At 47.4% G+C, this 20,901-nt stretch overlaps 1 protein-coding gene across 17 annotated transcripts in view; it reads right to left on the bottom strand.

Moving 5' to 3' along the window:
* The window catches only part of PHF20 (PHD finger protein 20), a 156,803-nt gene that overhangs the window by 50,343 nt on the left and 85,559 nt on the right, over positions 1 to 20,901 (bottom strand). For 5 of the 17 annotated variants that reach the window (XM_069752009.1, XM_069752011.1, XM_069752014.1 and 2 more), the window contains exon 10: positions 7,491 to 7,538. The exons of the other annotated variants lie outside the window; for them this stretch is intronic. In XM_069752009.1, coding sequence (XP_069608110.1) covers positions 7,491 to 7,538 — 48 coding nt within the window. The remainder of the gene's footprint in view (positions 1 to 7,490; positions 7,539 to 20,901) is intronic. 17 annotated transcript variants of the gene reach the window in all.

Genomic DNA, 20,901 nt, shown 5'->3' with positions numbered 1-20,901 from the left:
ATGCCGCTGTCTGCGTTTGACAGCGGCATTTAACTAGTTAATAGGCGTGGGCAGATCGTGATTCTGCTCGCGCCTATTACGGGCACATGTCAGCTGTTCAAAACAGCTGACATGTCCCGGCTTTGATGCAGGCTCACCGCCGGAGCCCGCATCAAAGCAGGGGATCTGACCTCGGACGTACTATCCCGTCCGAGGTCAGAAAGGGATTAAAGGGAACCTGTCACCCCGAAAATCGCGGGTGAGGTAAGCCCACCGGCATCAGGGGCTTATCTACTGCATTCTGTAATGCTGTAGATAAGCCCCCGATGTTACCTAAAAGAGGAGAAAAAGACGTTATATTATACTCACCCAGGGGCGGTCCCGCTGCTGGTCAGGTCAAACGGGCGTCTCCGGTCCGCTGCGGCGCCTCCCATCTTCATTACAAGACGTCCTCTTCTGATCTTCAGCCACGGCTCCGGCTCCGGCGTACTTTGCTCTGCCCTGTTGAGGGCAGAGGATAGTACTGCAGTGCGCAGGCGCCGGAAAGGTCAGAGGCCCGGCGCCTGCGCACTGCAGTACTTTGTCTGCCCTCAACAGGGCAGAGCAAAGTACGCCTGCGCCGGAGCCGTGGCTGAAGATCAGAAGAGGACGTCTTGTAATGAAGATGGGAGGCGCCGCAGCGGACCGGAGACGCCCGTTTGACCTGACCAGCAGTGGGACCGCCCCTGGGTGAGTATAATATAACGTATTTTTCTCCTCTTTTAGGTAACATCGGGGGCTTATCTACAGCATTACAGAATGCTGTAGATAAGCCCCTGATGCCGGTGGGCTTACCTCACCCGCGATTTTCGGGGTGACAGGTTCCCTTTAAAGACCGGTAGTGTATACTGGCATGTCCTACTGACCGATTTTAAAAGAGTTGGTGAGGGATTACAGTCTCATTTTCCCATCCCATAATTAAAGAGAATCTGTCACAAAGCTCATGCTGCCCCATGTGAGCAGAAGACTTGATCCAACGCTGGGTCATTAGCTAGGGTTTTTGCTGTAGTTTCTAAGAAGTTTTTTTGTTTTTTTACTGCATCTTTCCAAGCCCTCAGATATGAGCTCTTGACATGAAGTTTTCAATATACAGTGGGTGAAATAAGTATTGAACACGTCATCAATATTCCAAGTAAATCTAGTTCTAAAAGGTGCTATTGACATGAAATTCTCAACAAACTATCCAATCAACATAGGCAAAGAACTTAAACCATCGAGGTCCATAAATTAAGCAATGTGTAATAATGAGAAAGTGGGGCAAAAAAAGCCATGGAAAGTCATGACAGCAGCTGAAATCTATCAGTAATTAGAAAGTAATCCTGCCACTTAGTGAAAAATATCAGCTGGTTCAACTGATGGCCTATAAAAAGGGGTCTCATTACCAAGGTGCCACATAAGAAACCCCTCATGATGGGTAAACCCAGTGAGCCGTCTCAAGAGCTTTGCAATTTGATTTTGCAATACATCCTGATGGTTACAAAAACATTTTTAAACTAAACTGAATTTCTAAACCGCTGAATGTTCCAGTTGGGGCCATAATCCAGAAGGTGAAAGAACATCATTTTACTATAAGTTTCTTCCACGACTGGGTGCTCCCAGCAAGATTTCTGACAGAGGAATGGAAAAAAAAAAAAGTTATCACGTCCAAGAGCCACCTGTGGAGAGCTGGAATCAGCAGGTACAATTGTTTCAAAGAATACAATAAGTCATTCACTCAACCTCCATGGCCTACCACGCAAAACTTCATTTCTGAACAAAAACCATGTTCAAGCGTGTTTAACCCCTTCATGACCTTGGGATTTTTCGTTTTTCCGTGTTCGTTTTCCACTCCCCTCCTTCCCAGAGCCATAACTTTTTTATTTTTCCGTCAATTTGGCCATGTGAGGGCTTATTTTTTGCGGGACGAGTTGTACTTTTGAACGACATCATTGGTTTTAGCATGTTGTGTACTAGAAAACGGGAAAAAAATTCCAAGTGCGGTGAAATTGCAAAAAAAAGTGCAATCCCACACTTGTTTTTTGCTTGGCTTTTTTGCTAGGTTCACTAAATGCTAAAACTGACCAGCCATTATGATTCTCCAGGTCAGTACGAGTTCATAGACACCTTACATGACTAGGTTATTTTTTATCTAAGTGGTGAAAAAAAATTCCAAACTTTGCTTTAAAAAAAAAAAAAAAAAAAAAAATTGCGCAATTTTCCGATACCCGTAGCGGCTCCATTTTTCGTGATCTGGGGGGTTTATTTTTTGCGTGCCGAGATGACATTTTTAACGATAGCATTTCGGTGCAGATACGTTCTTTTGATCGCCCGTTATTGCATTTTAATGCAATGTCGCGGCGACCAAAAAAACGTAATTCTGGCGTTTTGAATTTTTTTCCCGCTACGCCGTTTAGCGATCAGGTTAATGCTTTTTTTTTTAGTTGACAGATCGGGCGATTCTGAGCGCGGTGATACCAAATATGTGTAGATTTTATATTTTTTTTATTGATTTATTTTGATTGGGGCGAAAGGGGGGTGATTTAAACTTTTATATTTTTTTATTTTTTTTTACATTTTTTTAAACTTTTTTTTTTTTTTTTTTTTACTTTTGCCATGCTTCAATAGCCTCCATGGGAGGCTAGAAGCTGGCACAACGCGATCGCCTCTGCTACATAGCAGCGATCTGCTGATCGCTGCTATGTAGCAGAAATGCAGGTGTGCTGTGAGCGCCGACCACAGGGGGGCGCTCACAGCCACCGGCGATCAGTAACCATAGAGGTCTCAAGAACCTCTATGGTTACAATGGAGACGCATCGCCGACCCCCCATCATGTGACGGGGGTCGGCGATGACGTCATTTCCGGCCGCCCGGCCGGATGCAGTAGTTACCGTAAATGCCGCTGTCTGCGTTTGACAGCGGCATTTAACTAGTTAATAGGTGCGGGCAGATCGCGATTCTGCCCGCGCCTATTACGGGCACATGTCAGCTGTTCAAAACAGCTGACATGTCCCGGGTTTGATGCGGGCTCACCGCGGAGCCCTGCATCAAAGCCACGGATCTGACCTTGGACGTACTATCCCGTCCAAGGTCAGATAGGGGTTAAAGTTTCCTCGACCACATTTCCACAAGACTGAACTACTTACTGGGAGAACAGTCTGGTCAGGACACCAAAAATGAACTCTTTGGATTCCATAATGCACACCGTTAGGGTTGAGCGAAACGGATCGTTCATTTTCAAAAGTCGCCGACTTTTGGCAAAGTCGGGTTTCATGAAACCCGACCCGATCCCTGTGTGGGGTCGGCCATGCGGTATGCGACTTTCGCGCCAAAGTCGCGTTTCGTATGACGCGCTTGGCACCATTTTTTTCAGCCAATGAAGGGGCGTGGGCAGAGTGATGACATAGGTCTTAGGGGCGTGGACGCCTATCGCCATGTTGTCGCTTGTGCGCTGTAGCGATTTGCACTGTGTAACACCAGCTTTTCAGGAGAGAGAGAGAGGAGAGAGGAGAGAGGAGAGAGAGACCGAGAGACCAACAAGGGAACATCATGGTGTTTGCAGATTTTCAGCAGACGACACTGGAAAAATTTATATAATAGAATGGGCAAAAAAGAAAGCAAAAAAAAAAAAAAAAAAAAACAAGCCTAAATTAGCTGATTGGTGCAGAAATGCTACATAAATCTGCAAAAAACACACATTAAATACTCATTGTAGGAACATGGCTTTATATGGATCTCTGATTGGAAAACAAACCTGGCTATAGAGTCCTGTTGAAAGGATTGTCTCATTTTCTTAAAATGGGCAAAATTGCAGAATTCTTGTAAAAACAGAATATGGAGGTGGGAATTATTAATTCCACAGTACAGGGGCCACCTCTACAGTCTACCAAAGATGGCCAGTTTCCAATGCAAGGTGTGCAATGCTTTGAAAAGCCGCCCTGAAGCGGAGCAGAACTTTATCTGCTTGCAGCATTAGAGTGTGCACAGATCGGGCCAGTGGCCCATCCATGACGCTGGCCCAAATTCTCAACCATCAGGCGCTTCTGAAGACAGAATTTGAGAAAACCTGTTTAAGGCTATGTGCACGTGTTGCGGATTAGGCTTAGGAATTTCTGGTGCGGATTCTGCCTCTCCTGGCAGAAAACGCACCTGCGGATTGGTCGCGTTTTTTTGTGCGGTTCCGCAGCGTTTTTGTTGCGTTTTTTACACCTGCAGTTTTCTATAATGGAATGGGTACAAAAACACTGCAGATTCACAAAAAAGAAGCGACATGCTACTTTTAAACCGCGGCGGATTTTCTGCAAAGTGTGCACAGCATTTTTTTCTCTCATTGATTTACAATGTACTGTAAATCAATTGCGGATCTGCAGCGTTTCCACCTCAAAAAGCGCTGCGGATCCGCAGAGAATCCGCAACGTGTGCACATACTCTAAGTGCCTGTGCCAGCATTTTGTAAAAATTACTTAAAGGACCACTGTCACCCCCCTCCAGCCGTTATAAACTAAAAGAGCCACCTTGTGCAGCAGTAATGCTGCATTCTAACAAGGTGGCTCTTTTAGTTTTTGTTTCTGTTATTCCCACAATAAATGTATTTATAATTCTGCTGAAATACCCATCTTTGTCCATGGAGGCGGGACTGAAGCCTCCTCTTAGAAGCGCCCAACTGCCGTCAGTCATCTCTTGTGTAGATTTTCGCCGCCCCCTCAGCGCTGTTATTGTGTGAATTCCGGCGCCTGCACTCTGCTCTTCTGCCTTGCGCAGGCACATAGAGCATTATCCGTCCGAGCGCTGGTGCCGGGTTCCTTTCTGCGCCTGTGTGGTCAGTGCGGCCAGCCTGTTACTGAATCCCCGCCCCGCACTGTGTTATGCAGTATGCACAGTGCGGGGCTGGGATTCCTGGGCATGCGCACTGCGCTTGTCAGACGCTCCACAGGTCCCCCGCCTTCCAGCGTTGTTCTGTGCGGCTGCTCCAAACGCCGGCAAGGATACCTGTATATTCCGGCAACGCTGAAAGGCGGGGGACCTGGGGAGCGTCTGAGAAGCGCAGTGCGCATGCCCAGGAATCCCAGCCCCGCACTGTGCATAATGCATAACACAGTGCGGGGCGGGGATTCAGTAACAGGGTGGCCGCACTGCCCACACAGGCGTAGAACGGAACCCGGCACCAGCGCTAGGACGGCAAATGCTCTATGCGCCTGCACAAGGCAGAAGAGCAGAGCGCAGGCGCCGGAATTCACACAAGAGAAGAGTGACGGCAGTTGGGCGCTTCTAAGAGGAGGCTTCAGTCCCGCCTCCATGGACAAAGATAGGCATTTCAGCGAAATTATAAATACATTTATTGTGGGAATAACAGAAACAAAAACTAAAAGAGCCACCTTGTTAGAATGCAGCATTACTGCTGCACAAGGTGGCTCTTTTAGTTTATAACGGCTGGAGGGGGTGACAGTGGCCCTTTAATGGTCTACCCTTGCCGAGAACCAAGTGCTTTCTACATCTACCGACGTACAAAAAATTATTTCAAAGTCTGTCTGAACGAAGCCCAAAACTTTATAGGTTTGTTCCAATTTCAGCAAGAAAACCATATAAAAGCATATTCAACCAGGCCAGTGTAAAGAAACTCCCTGTAGCTTCACACTATCTTCTACAGAGTAAAGGAGATTGCAGCCACCTCCACTTCTACAATACCAGGGATGCAGGTGATTTCTGTTTCACCCATCAGGCTCTGCGCTTGCACACGGCACTCATGTACAAAGCACGCAGATAAGGGAAATATCACGAGAAGAGCACGTTCACCATATAAGAGGTCAGGCTGGTGTGCTCAGGCCCAGCAGAAATGGAAGTTATTCAAGAACTGGTCTCCTTTAAACTTAAGCTTCTTTCACACTTCCGTCGGTATGCTGCAGTCGCTAAGCGTTGGTGCGACGTACCGACGGACGTTGTTAAAATTCTGTGAAACGTGGGCAGCGGACGCAGTGTTTTAACGCGCCCACTGTATAGTCCCAGGGAGGAGGGGGTGAAGTTTCGGCCGTGCATGCGCGGTAGGAATTGCAGGACACGACGTATGAAAAAACGTTCCCTTGAACGTTTTTTTTTTTCGCTACGACGGTCCGCAAATACAGACACATCCAGTGCACGACGTATGGAACGTTTGTCCATACGTCGCGATGCGTCGGTAATACAAGTCTATGTGCAAAAAAAACCACATCCTGCGGGCAACTTTGCAGGATGCGTTTTTTGCACAGAACGACACATTGCGACGGCACCTAAACAATGAAAGTGTGAAAGAGGCCTTAAAAGTGTGTTCCCACTTTTAATATAATGAGTTTGCAGCAAAGTACACCCGCTTTCCCAGTTTTTTCTGCACGTCGGAAAATCGGTCAGCGATGGTTCCTGCGCTGTCCGTCGTCAGCTATAATGGAAGCAAATGGGCGCAGGATCAGTCGCTGACCATCACACACAGGAATCCAGCGACGGATCCAGTTTTTCTGCACTGAGCATGCCCGGGAAAATCTCGCTCATTACAGTGGATGCGTTACACACGTTTTTCACCATTTTCGTGACGTCCGTCGATACATCATTTTGCTGCACAACGCCGCACAGCAGAAGACGAAGTGTGAAAGAGGCCTAAGCGGTTTCAGCTGCAGCAGTGACGCCACAACTGCAGACAATCAACGTGCTTGGTGGATTGTAGCATTGATGTGTGCTAGAGTCATGGCCTAATATACAGGCCAGGGGAAGAGTGCCCATTTCTTTTTATTAAGTATCCCATTGGTAGCAAACCTGTCTTAAAGTGAAAACTCCCTGTAATTGAATTCAGGCAGGCCCAATACTGAAACATGCTTAATGGGGTGGCCCTGTCTTTTGATTCAAAGTCTGAACTCACGCTAACAGATTCAGGACACAGAAATCTGCATTCAAGTTCAGACTTCTGTATCCTCACAGCTTGTCCACCACATGCTGTCAGGATTCTCCAGGGTCTGACAGCAAGTAAGCACTGTGCATACATGCAGCCACATTCCGACTAGACGTGTGCAACCTCGCTATACACAAGTGAACTGAATGAGGACAAGTAAGTCTAGTCGGAATGTGGTTGGAAGTATGCAAATCACATACAGTACTTGTGCTCATGTGACCGGGTTCCCTTGCGGCAGACAGAATCCTGACAGCTTGCGATGTACATGCTATGTGAGGTTTCAGAATTATTACAGCTTTTTAGCAAAGGAAGGAATGCATCCTACTTAATTTTGGTACAAAGATAAGCACTAAGAAGTGTGGCATTTTGCTTTAAATACAGCCAGTGGAAAAAAAACAAGCAAAGACATGTGTCAAGTTAAAAAAAGATAGAGAAAGTTATGCAGGAAGCTTGCCTTTGGAGAAAGAGCAGCATTACTTATAGAGGCGTGTGACAACTTTGATTTTAGGCCACTAGATCACTATTGAGCATATTCTTCACGCAGAGATATATTTGTGCAAAGCGATTAAGCAAAGAATCTTACAAGGTTCTCTGCTGTATTTAGCAGATCGCGGCTTCCGCTTCATAGGAGCTAAGGAAAAAACCCAAATAAAGAAGTTAGCACTTCCACACCTCAAGTTATTCGCAGTGACTTACACGATCAGATGATTTAGTGGTGTTTGTATCACTTTACAGTAAATATCCACCTTTAGGCTATGCGCACACGTTCGGGTTTTTCTCAGGAATTTTCTGCGAGAAATCCTGGACATTTTCTGCAAGAAATCCGCAAGAAATCTGCATGCGGTTTTGCCGCGTTTTTTTCCGGACACTTCCCAATGCATTTTGTAGTGGGAAATCCGCAAAAAAAAAAAAAAAAAAACGCAAAATTAATGAACATGCTGCGGTTTTTTCGCAATGCGTTTTTTTCGTGGAAAAAAACGCATCATGTGCACAAAACATGCGGAATTCATTCTAAATGATGGGATGCTTATTGTATGCGTTTTTTTGCGGTTTTATAGCGTTTTTATCAGGAAAAAACGTGAAAAAAAAACGCAACGTGTGCACACAGCCTTAGTGAACATTAACTCACTATTATATATATACATTTCAGTTTGTTTTTGCTCTATACATGGCATTCTTATTTCTTTACAAGTCCTTAGACTCGTGTAGACATCTTGTCCCATAATTATCTCAGAATACTTTGCTGATCAGCTTAAAGTGGTTGTCCAGGCTTGGGGTTCAAGTCTGCAGTTACTCTATGTGAACGCACACTTGTGAATCCTCACAGCGCAGTGTGCACATTCAGGATTCTCTGGTGCTGGCGGATCCTCACAGCGCAGTGTGCACAGTCAGGATTCTCTGATGCTGGCGGATCCTCACAGCACAGTGTGCACAGTCAGGATTCTCTGGTGCTGGCAGATGCTCACAGCACAGTGTGCAGTCAGGATTCTCTAGTGCTGGCAGATGCTCACAGCGCAGTGTGCACAGTCAGGATTCTCTGGTGCTGGCGGATCCTCACAGCACAGTGTGCACAGTCAGGATTCTCTGGTGCTGGCGGATCCTCACAGCGCAGTGTGCACAGTCAGGATTCTATAGTGCTGGCGGATCCTCACAGCGCAGTGTGCACTGTCAGGATTCTATAGTGCTGGCAGATGCTCACAGCACAGTGTGCACAGTCAGGATTCTCTGGTGCTGGCAGATCCTCACAGCGCAGTGTGCACAGTCAGGATTCTCTGGTGCTGGCAGATGCTCACAGCACAGTGTGCAGTCAGGATTCTCTAGTGCTGGCAGATGCTCACAGCGCAGTGTGCACAGTCAGGATTCTCTGGTGCTGGCGGATCCTCACAGCACAGTGTGCACAGTCAGGATTCTCTGGTGCTGGCGGATCCTCACAGCACAGTGTGCACAGTCAGGATTCTCTGGTGCTGGCGGATCCTCACAGCACAGTGTGCACAGTCAGGATTCTCTGGTGCTGGCGGATCCTCACAGCACAGTGTGCACAGTCAGGATTCTCTGATGCTGGCGGATCCTCACAGCACAGTGTGCAGTCAGGATTCTCTAGTGCTGGCGGATCCTCACAGCACAGTGTGCACAGTCAGGATTCTCTGGTGCTGGCAGATGCTCACAGCACAGTGTGCAGTCAGGATTCTCTAGTGCTGGCAGATGCTCACAGCGCAGTGTGCACAGTCAGGATTCTCTGGTGCTGGCGGATCCTCACAGCACAGTGTGCACAGTCAGGATTCTCTGGTGCTGGCGGATCCTCACAGCACAGTGTGCACAGTCAGGATTCTCTGATGCTGGCGGATCCTCACAGCACAGTGTGCAGTCAGGATTCTCTAGTGCTGGCGGATCCTCACAGCACAGTGTGCACAGTCAGGATTCTCTGGTGCTGGCGGATCCTCACAGCACAGTGTGCAGTCAGGATTCTCTGATGCTGGCGGATCCTCACAGCACAGTGTGCACAGTCAGGATTCTCTGGTGCTGGCGGATCCTCACAGCACAGTGTGCACAGTCAGGATTCTCTGGTGCTGGCGGATCCTCACAGCACAGTGTGCAGTCAGGATTCTCTAGTGCTGGCGGATCCTCACAGCACAGTGTGCACAGTCAGGATTCTCTGGTGCTGGCGGATCCTCACAGCACATTGTGCAAGTCAGGATTCTCTGATGCTGGCGGATCCTCACAGCACAGTGTGCACAGTCAAAATTCTCTAGTGCTGGCAGATGCTCACAGCACAGTGTGCACAGTCAGGATTCTCTGGTGCTGGCGGATCCTCACAGCACAGTGTGCACAGTCAGGATTCTCTGGTGCTGGCGGATCCTCACAGCACAGTGTGCACAGTCAAAATTCTCTAGTGCTGGCAGATGCTCACAGCACAGTCAGGATTCTCTGGTGCTGGCGGATCCTCACAGCACAGTGTGCACAGTCAAAATTCTCTAGTGCTGGCAGATGCTCACAGCACAGTGTGCACAGTCAGGATTCTCTGGTGCTGGCGGATCCTCACAGCACAGTGTGCACAGTCAGGATTCTCTGGTGCTGGCGGATCCTCACAGCACAGTGTGCACAGTCAAAATTCTCTAGTGCTGGCAGATGCTCACAGCACAGTCAGGATTCTCTGGTGCTGGCGGATCCTCACAGCACAGTGTGCACAGTCAAAATTCTCTAGTGCTGGCAGATGCTCACAGCACAGTGTGCACAGTCAGGATTCTCTGGTGCTGGCGGATCCTCACAGCGCAGTGTGCACAGTCAGGATTCTCTGGTGCTGGCAGATCCTCACAGCACAGTGTGCACAGTCAAAATTCTCTAGTGCTGGCAGATGCTCACAGCACAGTGTGCACAGTCAGGATTCTCTGATGCTGGCAGATGCTCACAGCACAGTGTGCACAGTCAGGATTCTCTGGTGCTGGCGGATCCTCACAGCACAGTGTGCACAGTCAGGATTCTCTGGTGCTGGCGGATGCACAGTGCAGTGTCCACAGTCAGGATTCTCTGGTGCTGGCAGATGCTCACAGCACAGTCAGGATTCTCTAGTGCTGGCGGATCCTCACAGCGCAGTGTGCACAGTCAGGATTCTATAGTGCTGGCAGATGCTCACAGCACAGTGTGCACAGTCAGGATTCTCTGATGCTGGCAGATGCTCACAGCACAGTGTGCAGAGTCAGGATTCTCTGGTGCTGGCGGATCCTCAGCGCAGTGTGCACAGTCAGGATTATCTGGTGCTGGCGGATCCTCACAGCGCAGTGTGCACAGTCAGGATTCTCTGGTGCTGGCGGATCCTCAGCGCAGTGTGCACAGTCAGGATTCTCTGGTGCTGGCGGATCCTCACAGCGCAGTGTGCACAGTCAGGATTCTCTGGTGCTGGCGGATCCTCACTGCGCAGTGTGCAGAGTCAGGATTCTCTAGTGCTGGCGGATCCTCACAGCGCAGTGTGCACAATCAGGATTCTCTGGTGCTGGCAGATGCTCACAGCGCAGTGTGCACACTCAGGATTCTCTGGTGCTGGCGGATCCTCACAAAGCAGTATGCCCGGTCAGGATTCTCTGGTGCTGGCGGATCCTAACAGCGCAGTGTGCACAGTCAGGATTCTCTGGTGCTGGTGAATCCCCAGTGCACGCTGTGAGGATTTAAAAGTCTGCAGTCATATAGGACGACTGTAAACTTGAACCCCAAGCCTGGACAACCGCTTTAAAGAAGCACTCCAGTTAATTTTTTTTTACCCCCTAAACCTTAACATTAGTTTAGTGTCAGTGTGTTAATGACTCACAAAATGTAAATTGATGGAGCATCAGAACATGGCTGAACTTTCATTGTAAAAGAGCCTTGTGGCTCACACATACGCCGGAATGTCTGAATCACCATCACGTGACACCGAAGAGGAGTGGGACAGTGCTGAATACAGGAGAAGATGGAGTTTGCTCAGTATATTAACACAGTGACACTACAGTAGCATTTACACAGCTTTATGGACTTAATAGAAAGAAAAACATGAGTGCTTCTTTAAGAACACCTGTTCAAATAACAAAAAATACTCAACAGCTACAATGGCTGTATCCATATCTCGCACTCACTGCAATGGAGGGAGACCTGGAAAGTGTGGCAAGTTCTATGCAAGATCACTTGATGGCTACTTAGTATTACATACCAGAACACATATAAGGCCAAGTTCACATTAGCGTTCGGGGGCTTTGTGGAGGGCTGCGTACGTCCTCTGTTAAGCCCCGCCTACTCCTGCATGCATTCTGCCTACCCATCTTTAACATTGGGTATGCAGGACATGCGGATGCGTTGTTTTGACGCCCCTGCCGACCACACGGGAACACAAGTTGCATTTTGTGCGGACGGCGGGCACGTCAAAATGACACATCTGCATGTCCTGCGTACCCAATGTTAAAGATAGGTACGCAGGACGCATGCAAAAGTATGCGGAAGTAGGCAGGTCTTAACGGAGAACGTACACAGCCCTCCGCAAAGCCCCCAAACGCAAATGTGAACCCGGCCTAAAAGGGAACCTGTCACCAGGACGGACGCTGTTAGCCTGCAGATTAACCCCATATCTACAGGTTAACAGCATTTCTGTCCATTGCCTCCACGCAGCGGGAGAATTTTTTTTCTCCCCGCCAGCATTTGGTATTCAGTCATAGGGGCGGAGCTGCGCCTGTTCAGTGACCGCTCTGAGTGAGTACACAGAACGTCCCCTGTAACGGGCCCCGGCTGAAAGCTTAGCCCCAATGTACAGCCGGTGTCAGACAGGGCCGGGGGTGCAGTTACAGCGGCTGTTCTGTGTACTCAAGAGCGGTCACTGACCAGCGTCGCCCCGCCTCCTTGACTGAAAACTGAATGCTGACGGGGAGAATAACGCTAATTTTCTCCCAGCTGAATTTGGCTGTGTGTAGGCACCGGACAGCATCATAAGCCTGCAGATTAATCACATATATGCTGGTTAACAGCATTCCTGGCGACAGGTTCCCTTTAAAAGGGGTCAGGCAAATTTTAGACAATTTAACTTTCCCTAAATTCATGCATTTTTGAGCCAAAGATTCATTCTCACAATTGGGTTTGATTAAAAATGTTGCCGTTTTGCTTTTACAGGCTTGGTTTCCCAGCACATTCAACAACGTAGTCTGTGGTCATAAATCGGCTAAGAAGAACGCTGAAAAAGGCAGATAAGAGTTCTTTCCTCTTAGGTAGAACAAGCTCACTGACTGATTCTCAGGTAAAGAAGTCGGCCATTTTCTCTCATTCGGGCAGCTTTACTCACATACTGACCAGCACTTCTGTCCATACAATGGCTGCTGATGGACTAGCAGTGACCTGACATGTCCATCAGCCTCCTCCAATTGTTAAAACACCTCACATGGGATAGCGGCTTCTCCACTGGAGGAGGCATATGGACAGATCTGGTGACATGACCATCCACCAGGGGCCATTTTATGGACAGAAGAGTCCTGGTCAGTGTGTGAGGAAAGCTGCACTGACAAGAGAAAATGGCTGACCTCTAACCCAGTATCTGTCAGTAAGCTCATTATCACAGTCTAATAGGAGAGCTTGGACATAATTTGTGTTTTCCTGAGCGCCCATCAGCTGATCTATGACCACAGACAACATTTATGAATGTGAGTACATTTTTTATTTTACTTTTTATGAAATGACAAGTTCCCTTTAATAAGCTAAAATGTGCATAAAAGTACCGACATACACATGAAAAATATATCCATTAAACCAGTTTCCATGGAATGTAATGAAAAAAGAAGAGTCCGAATATGGCCAATGTTAATTAAAAGGTGAAGGTCCCATAAAAAAAAAACAAGCATGAAATTAAAAACAAAAAAATTAAATCGTTTCCAAAGTTATTTTAATCTTTAATGCAATACAAGGAAGATATGAACACAAACTAGTTAAGGCTAGGTTCACACTTGCAATATGGCTTCTGTTTTTGTGCTCCATTATAGGAGCAGAAAACAGATCAATTACATGACAGACCCTTTGACTACAACAATGGGGGCCACTGGGTTTACAGAGGTTGTCTCATTTTAAATGGGAAAAAATAAAGCACAACATATGCTGCACTTTTTTCTTGTTAAAATAACAGAACCTGTGAAAGATCCAAGAGGCTTCAACTTAAGTGTGAATAAAGCCGAAGGTGGAATATTTATACAGGTTTTAAACTCTATTGCATTTTCTAATACTTTTCTATTTAACTTGATTCAAATAGTTTTCACAATCCTCATCTTCCCTGGTTATTACATAGAGCATAACCAACAAAACTGGGTGGGAGAAATGTGTAATTCATGCTTAGTAAGGGTAAGTAGGACCCCAAATATACCGTATATACTCGAGTATAAGCCGACCCGAGTATAAGCCGACCCCCCTAATTTTGCCACAAAAAACTGGGAAAACTTATTGACTCGAGTATAAGCCTAGGGTGGAAATGCAGCAGCTACCGGTGAATTTCAAAAATAAAAATAGATACCACTGCACTGTTCATATTGCCTTATTGCTGTGCCCCATACAGTGCTCTGCACTGTTCATATTGCCTTATTGCTGTGCCCCATACAGTGCTCTGCACTGTTCATATTGCCTTATTGCTGTGTCCCATACTGTGCTCTGCACTGTTTATATTGCCTTATTGCTGTGTCCCATACTGTGCTCTGCACTGTTCATATTGCCTTATTGCTGTGTCCCATACTGTGCTCTGCACTGTTCATATTGCCTTATTGCTGTGCCCCATACAGTGCTCTGCACTGTTCATATTGCCTTATTGCTGTGCCCCATACAGTGCTCTGCACTGTTTATATTGGCCCATAGATGCTCCACATACTGCGCTCTGCACTGTTTATATTGGCCCATAGCTGTGCCCCATATAGTGCTCTGCACTGTTCATATTGCCTTATTGCTGTGCCCCATACGGTGCTCTGCACTGTTCATATTGCCTTATTGCTGTGCCCCATATAGTGCTCTGCACTGTTCATATTGCCTTATTGCTGTGCCCCATACAGTGCTCTGCACTGTTTATATTGGCCCATAGATGCTCCACATACTGCGCTCTGCACGGTTTATATTGGCCCATAGCTGTGCCCCATATAGTGCTCTGCAGCGTTCTTATATATCCCCATAGATGCTCTGTATAAATCTGTGCCATGGCCGCTGCAATAAAAAAAAAAATGCCATACTCACCTCTCTTGATTGCAGCTCCCAGCGTCCGGTCCCAGCGTCTCTCCGCTCTGACTGATCAGGCAGAGGGCGCCGCGCACACTATATGCGTCATCGCGCCCTCTGACCTGAACAGTCAGAGCGCAGATAGACGCCGGGAAGATGGATCGGCGCCCGGCGGCTGGAACGTGGACAGGTGAATATAACATACTCACCTAGTCCTGGCGATCCTCGCGCTGTCCCCTCCTGTCACAGCTGTCTTCGGTGCCGCAGCTTCTTCCTCTATCAGCGGTCACCGGCACCGCTGATTAGAGAAATGAATAGGCGGCTCCGCCCCTATGGGAGGTGGAGCCGCTTATTCATATCTCTAATGAGCGGTCCCACGTGACAGCTGAAGAGAGGAAGAAGCTGCAGCGCCGAAGCCCGTGGGACGGCAGGGACAGCGCGAGGATCGCTGGGACTAGGTAAGTATACCTCAGCGCCCTCACCCCCTCACACGCCGACCCCACCGCTACCGTGACTCGAGTATAAGCCGAGGGGGGCACTTTCAGCCCAAAAATTTGGGCTGAAAATCTCGGCTTATACTAAAGTATATATGGTACCTTGTTTAATAGAGGCGCTCGCTGTTCCATAGTATGAGCAGTAACAGGCAATTAGTATAGAAATCAAGCATGGGGGAGGTGAGCTAAAATGGAGAATTTCTCTAAAAGCCTAAAGAGTACCCATCATTAGACTGGGACTGTCCGTTTTATTTACAAAAGCCTCAGATTGTTGATTTTTAAAAAATTTTCAAGTTGCGGTCATAAAACGCTCTAATGTCCAGCGAAAGGGCCCGAATTGTCACCAAAGTCAGGCATGAAGTTGTGGGATCCTGGAAAGCAGAGAGGTATCCCACATCGTCTCGCAGTGAAACCTCACTCTTTGCACTAGCACAGCACCCGCTGGGTAAAGCATGCAGCAGTGCAGGGTTAGTGCAAAGAGCAACATCTTGTCACTTTACTGCAAGAGGGGCCACAGAGGGTTGTGGGATCCCGCTCTGCATTCTTAACCCCTTAATGACCGCCAATACGTCTTTTAACTGACCTGAGATATAAGAAAATGGCATCCCCATACAGGTGACAATCCAGCAGCTGTCCACTGTACACTATAGCTGACAACTTGCTGCATCAGCCACGATCAGTGTTTGCACCGTCCACATCTGTTTAACCCCTTAGATGCTGCTGTCAATAGTGACTACATCATTATAAATGGTTAACAGAGTGTGGGGGCTTCCTCTTTATCCCAATTGGTGCCCTCAGATCATAATTTTGAGGTCCTGATGTTTGCCATGACAATTCATGACCAAATAGCGGCCTTAGAGTCTGCCGGCTGTAGTAATCTGTTCAGAAGTTAGAGGCATTTACGTGGTAAAAATACACATTTTCATTTTTATCATGCCACTTTGCATTAATTCCTGAAAGGCACCTTAAGGGTTAATAAAATACCTGACAGCAGTTTTCAATATGTCAGGGGGTGCTGTTTTGAAAATGGTATCACTTTTGGGGGTTTCCCAATATAGGGGTCCACTAAAGGCACTTTAAACATGGATAGGTCCCTAAAAACATACATTTTGTAAATTTCCTTGAAAAAATGAAAAATTACTGCTACATTTTTAAACCTCTAAAATGCTAACAAAATAAAATAACATTTTACAAATGGTCCTGAAGTAAAGCAGACATGAGGGAAATGTTATTTATTAATGTTTTACTGTGGTATGACTATCTGGATTAAAGGGATAATCATCCAAAGTTTGAAAATTGCTAATTTTTTAACATTTTTCTCAAATTTCTGATATTTTATTATAAATAAACACAAAACATATCAACCTAAATTTACCATTATCGTAAAGTATAATGTGTCACGAAAAAACAATCTCAAAATCACTGGGATTTGTTGAAGCATTCCAGAGTTATTACCACAAAGTGACACTGGTCAGATTTCAAAAATTTGGCTCCGTCACTAAGGGGTTAAATCTCACAAGCCGAAAGTTTGGACCCAACTTTTGCTAGATAGTCAGGGGACAATAGAGTTACTTTTGACACTTACCTAATTTAATAATGACCAATCTGGGACGCAGCCCCAGACTGGTGACAACTACTATTTAAATGGAGTTACCGTATATACTCGAGTATAAGCCGACCCGAGTATAAGCCGACCCCCCTAATTTTGCCACAAAAAACTGGGAAAACTTATTGACTCGAGTATAAGCCTAGGGTGGAAATGCAGCATTTACCGGTGAATTTCAAAAATAAAAATAGATCATTATTTCCCCATAGCTGTGCCATATAGTGCTCTGCACCGTTCATATTTCCCCATAGGTGTGAACCATATAGTGCTCTGCACCGTTCATTGTGCCCCCTAGCTGTGCCATATACGGTGCTCTGCACCGTTCATTGTGCCCCATAGATGTGCCATATACGGTGCTCTGCACCGTTCACTGTGCCCCATAGCTGTGCCATATACGGTGCTCTGCACCGTTCACTGTGCCCCATAGATGTGCTGTGCCATATACGGTGCTCTGCACCGTTCACTGTGCCCCATAGCTGTGCCATATACGGTGCTCTGCACCGTTCACTGTGCCCCATAGCTGTGCTGTGCCATATACGGTGCTCTGCACCGTTCACTGTGCCCCATAGCTGTGCTGTGCCATATACGGTGCTCTGCACCGTTCACTGTGCCCCATAGCTGTGCTGTGCCATATACGGTGCTCTGCACCGTTCACTGTGCCCCATAGCTGTGCCATATACGGTGCTCTGCACCGTTCACTGTGCCCCATAGCTGTGCTGTGCCATATACGGTGCTCTGCACCGTTCACTGTGCCCCATAGCTGTGCTGTGCCATATCCGGTGCTCTGCACCGTTCACTGTGCCCCATAGCTGTGCTGTGCCATATACGGTGCTCTGCACCGTTCACTGTGCCCCATAGATGTTCCACATAAATTTGTGCCGCCGCTGCCGCAATAAAGAAAAAAAAACACATACTCACCTCCCTTGATTGCAGCTCCCGGCGTCTCGTTCCGGCGCCTCCATCTTCCCGGCGTCTCTGCTCTGACTGATCAGGCAGAGGGCGCCGCGCACACTATATGCGTCATCGCGCCCTCTGCCTGAACAGTCAGAGAGCAGAGACGCCGGGAAGATGGAGGCGCCGGCCGGGAAGATGGATCGGCGCCCGGCGGCTGGAACGAGGACAGGTGAATATGCTATACTCACCTAGTCCTGGCGATCCTCGCGCTGTCCCCTCCTGTCTTCGGTGCCGCAGCTTCTTTCTCTATCAGCGGTCACCGTTACCGCTGATTAGAGAAATGAATAAGCGGCTCCGCCCCTATGGGAGGTGGAGCCGCTTATTCATTTCTGTAATGAGCGGTCCCACGTGACCGCTGAAGAGAGGAAGAAACTGCAGCGCCGAAGCCCGTGGGACGGCAGGGACAGCGCGAGGATCGCTGGGACTAGGTAAGTATACCCCAGCGCCCTCACCCCCTCACCTGCCGACCCCACCGCTACCGTGACTCGAGTATAAGCCGAGGGGGGCACTTTCAGCCCAAAAATTTGGGCTGAAAATCTCGGCTTATACTCGAGTATATACGGTATATGCCATCACTTCCTCAGAGTTGGGGATTTCAATTACGGAGACAGACACCTATTCCGATAATGAAAAGGCAGCAACATACATATTCCCAACTGTGTGTGCGCAAGAGAAAAGAAATGCTGTGGTCCCATTAGGTTATTAAAGGTGGTGGAGTGTGCCAACAATCATACTAATATAGCGCATGCTAGCAATGGGCCAAGTCCTACGCACCATTGATAAATTCTGTGCTTGCTCGGTAGAGCCCTCCCACTAGTTCCAAAAACCGTACAATATCAGAGCATCCTGAGGCACCTTAAAAACTTAAATCTTTATATCCGAATAAAAGAAAAAAAAATCATAATAGAAGGACAAGGCAACGTTTTGGCCATGTCTGGCCCTTCTCAAGCTTCAAGATACAGCTGTAAGGATGTATTTTGAGGCCTGAAAAATAGAATTATTCTTACCGTTAATTCGGTTTCTAGGAACCTTCCACGACAGCCACTTCGGAGGTTGTCTTCCCCGCCCTAATAGGGGACAGGAACACAAGAGGTTAAATACCCCTCCCCTTCCTGCACCGCCAGTGTTTTCCTGGACACAGTAGCATGTATAGTTACCACAAAAGTGCAGGAATCATCCAATAAGAATATCAGGTAGGGAGGGAAATTAGTGCTGTCGTGGAAGGTTCCTAGAAACCGAATTAACGGTAAGAATAATTCTATTTTCTCTAGTCACCTTCCACGACAGCCACTTCGGAGTAGTACCAACAGCTAATTTCTCTAGGGAGGGACTACAGCCTGCAGAACACGTCTGCCAAACGTTAAATCCCTATTGAAATTTAGCCGGTAATGTCTGGTGAACGTATGGATGGACGACCAGGTGGCGGCTCTGCATATCTGCTCTGCTGAGGCATTCCCCCTCTCTGCCCACGATGTTGCCATTGCTCGGGTAGAGTGTGCCTTCAGAGAGGCAGGTGGATCTAGTCCCTGCGATGAATAAGCCAAGCAAATAGACGGTTTGATCCAGTTTGCGATGGTGTTTTTTGCCGCCTTCTTTCCCTTATTTCGTCCGGAGAACTGAATGAATAAATTTTGATCAATTCGCCAGGCTTCAGTTTGTTGTAAGTAAAATAGAACCACCCTGCGAACATCCAAGGTGTGGAAGGCCTGTTCTTTAGGGTTGGAGGGGTTTGGGCAAAAAGAAGGAAGTAGAATGTCCTGATCTCTGTGGAAATTTGAGACCACCTTGGGTAAAAAGGATCGGTCTAGTTTTAGTACAATGCTATCCGCAGTGACCGTTAAATAGGGTTCCTGTATTGACAGGGCCTGTAATTCACCAATACGTCTAGCCGTAGTGATTGCGACTAGAAAGATTGTTTTCAAAGTTAAGTTTTTTATGGATATAGCATCCAGGGGTTCGAATGGATCCTGGGTTAGTGCGTTAAGTACAGTATTGAGGTCCCAGGAGGGTACCCTAGTACGGAGTGTAGGACGAATTCTGGATGCGGCTGTCATAAATCGCTTGATCCAGCGGTGATTGGCTAAATTTGAGTCAAAAAAGCTACTAAGGGCCGATACTTGTACTTTGAGTGTACTAGGGGTAAGGCCTATATCCAAGCCCTTCTGTAAAAATTGTAAGATCCTTGCTATATCAGGATTGAAGGGGTCTGGAACTTCTGGGAAGCACCAGGACGTAAATTTTTTCCAGACCTTAGTGTAGATGGCATTGGTTACTGCCTTTCTGCTTTTTTGAAGGGTCTGGATTACGTCATCTGAGAGTCCTTTAGCTTTTAAGATTGTGGCTTCAGTAGCCATGCAGCCAAGTTCAGTCTGTTTAGGTCCGGATGTAGTAGAGGACCCTGGTGTAGGAGATCGGTCTTTTGAGGTAGAAGGCAGGGACCTTCCAGGGCCATATCTAATAGGGCGCCGTACCAACTCCTCCCGGGCCACAATGGGGCAACCAAGATTGTGGTCACTTCGTCTGTCCTGATTTTTTGCAGGGTTTTCACCAGCATGGGAATGGGAGGAAAGGCATATGCAAGGTTGAATTTCCACTGGTGTGAAAAGGCATCTATTCCCTGTGCCTTGTCTTTGTAATGAAGGGAGAAAAATGTTTCCACCTTCGCATTTTGCCTGTTGGCGAATAGATCCACCTCTGGAGTACCCCATTTTTCGGCTAGGGACTGAAATACTGCTTGGTTTAGGGACCACTCTCCCGGATGAACGTCTTTCCTGCTGAGGATATCCGCCTGAGTGTTGTCCAATCCCCTCAGATGTACTGCTGTGACCGATAGAAGGTTCCTCTCTGCCCAGAAAAATATTCTTGCGGCCACTTCTCTTAGAGAGGCATACTTTGTCCCCCCCTGATGTCGTAGATAGGCCACTGTGGTCATATTGTCCGAGTAAATCCGAACGTGATGATTTTTGATCAGTGCTGATGATGCCTTTAGGGCCTCCTCCACAGCTTTCAATTCTCTTAGATTTGAGGAGCTGCTGCTGATGTCCGATGTCCATTGTCCCTGAAAGTGGAAACCCTCTACCACCGCACCCCAGCCTCTTTTGCTGGCATCTGAGCGGAGTGTTTTTAGGGGAAGGTGGTCCCAGCTGACCCCTCTCTGGAGATTTTGATAATCTAGCCACCATTTTAGCGCCGATTTCACATGGCCAGGGAGAAGAATCTTCTGATTCAATGGAGTCTGTCGTCTCCTG

The sequence above is a fragment of the Ranitomeya imitator genome, chromosome 2 (assembly GCF_032444005.1).
Source record: "Ranitomeya imitator isolate aRanImi1 chromosome 2, aRanImi1.pri, whole genome shotgun sequence".
NCBI lineage: Eukaryota > Metazoa > Chordata > Amphibia > Anura > Dendrobatidae > Ranitomeya > Ranitomeya imitator.
This window is presented reverse-complemented; position numbering and strand designations above follow the sequence as displayed.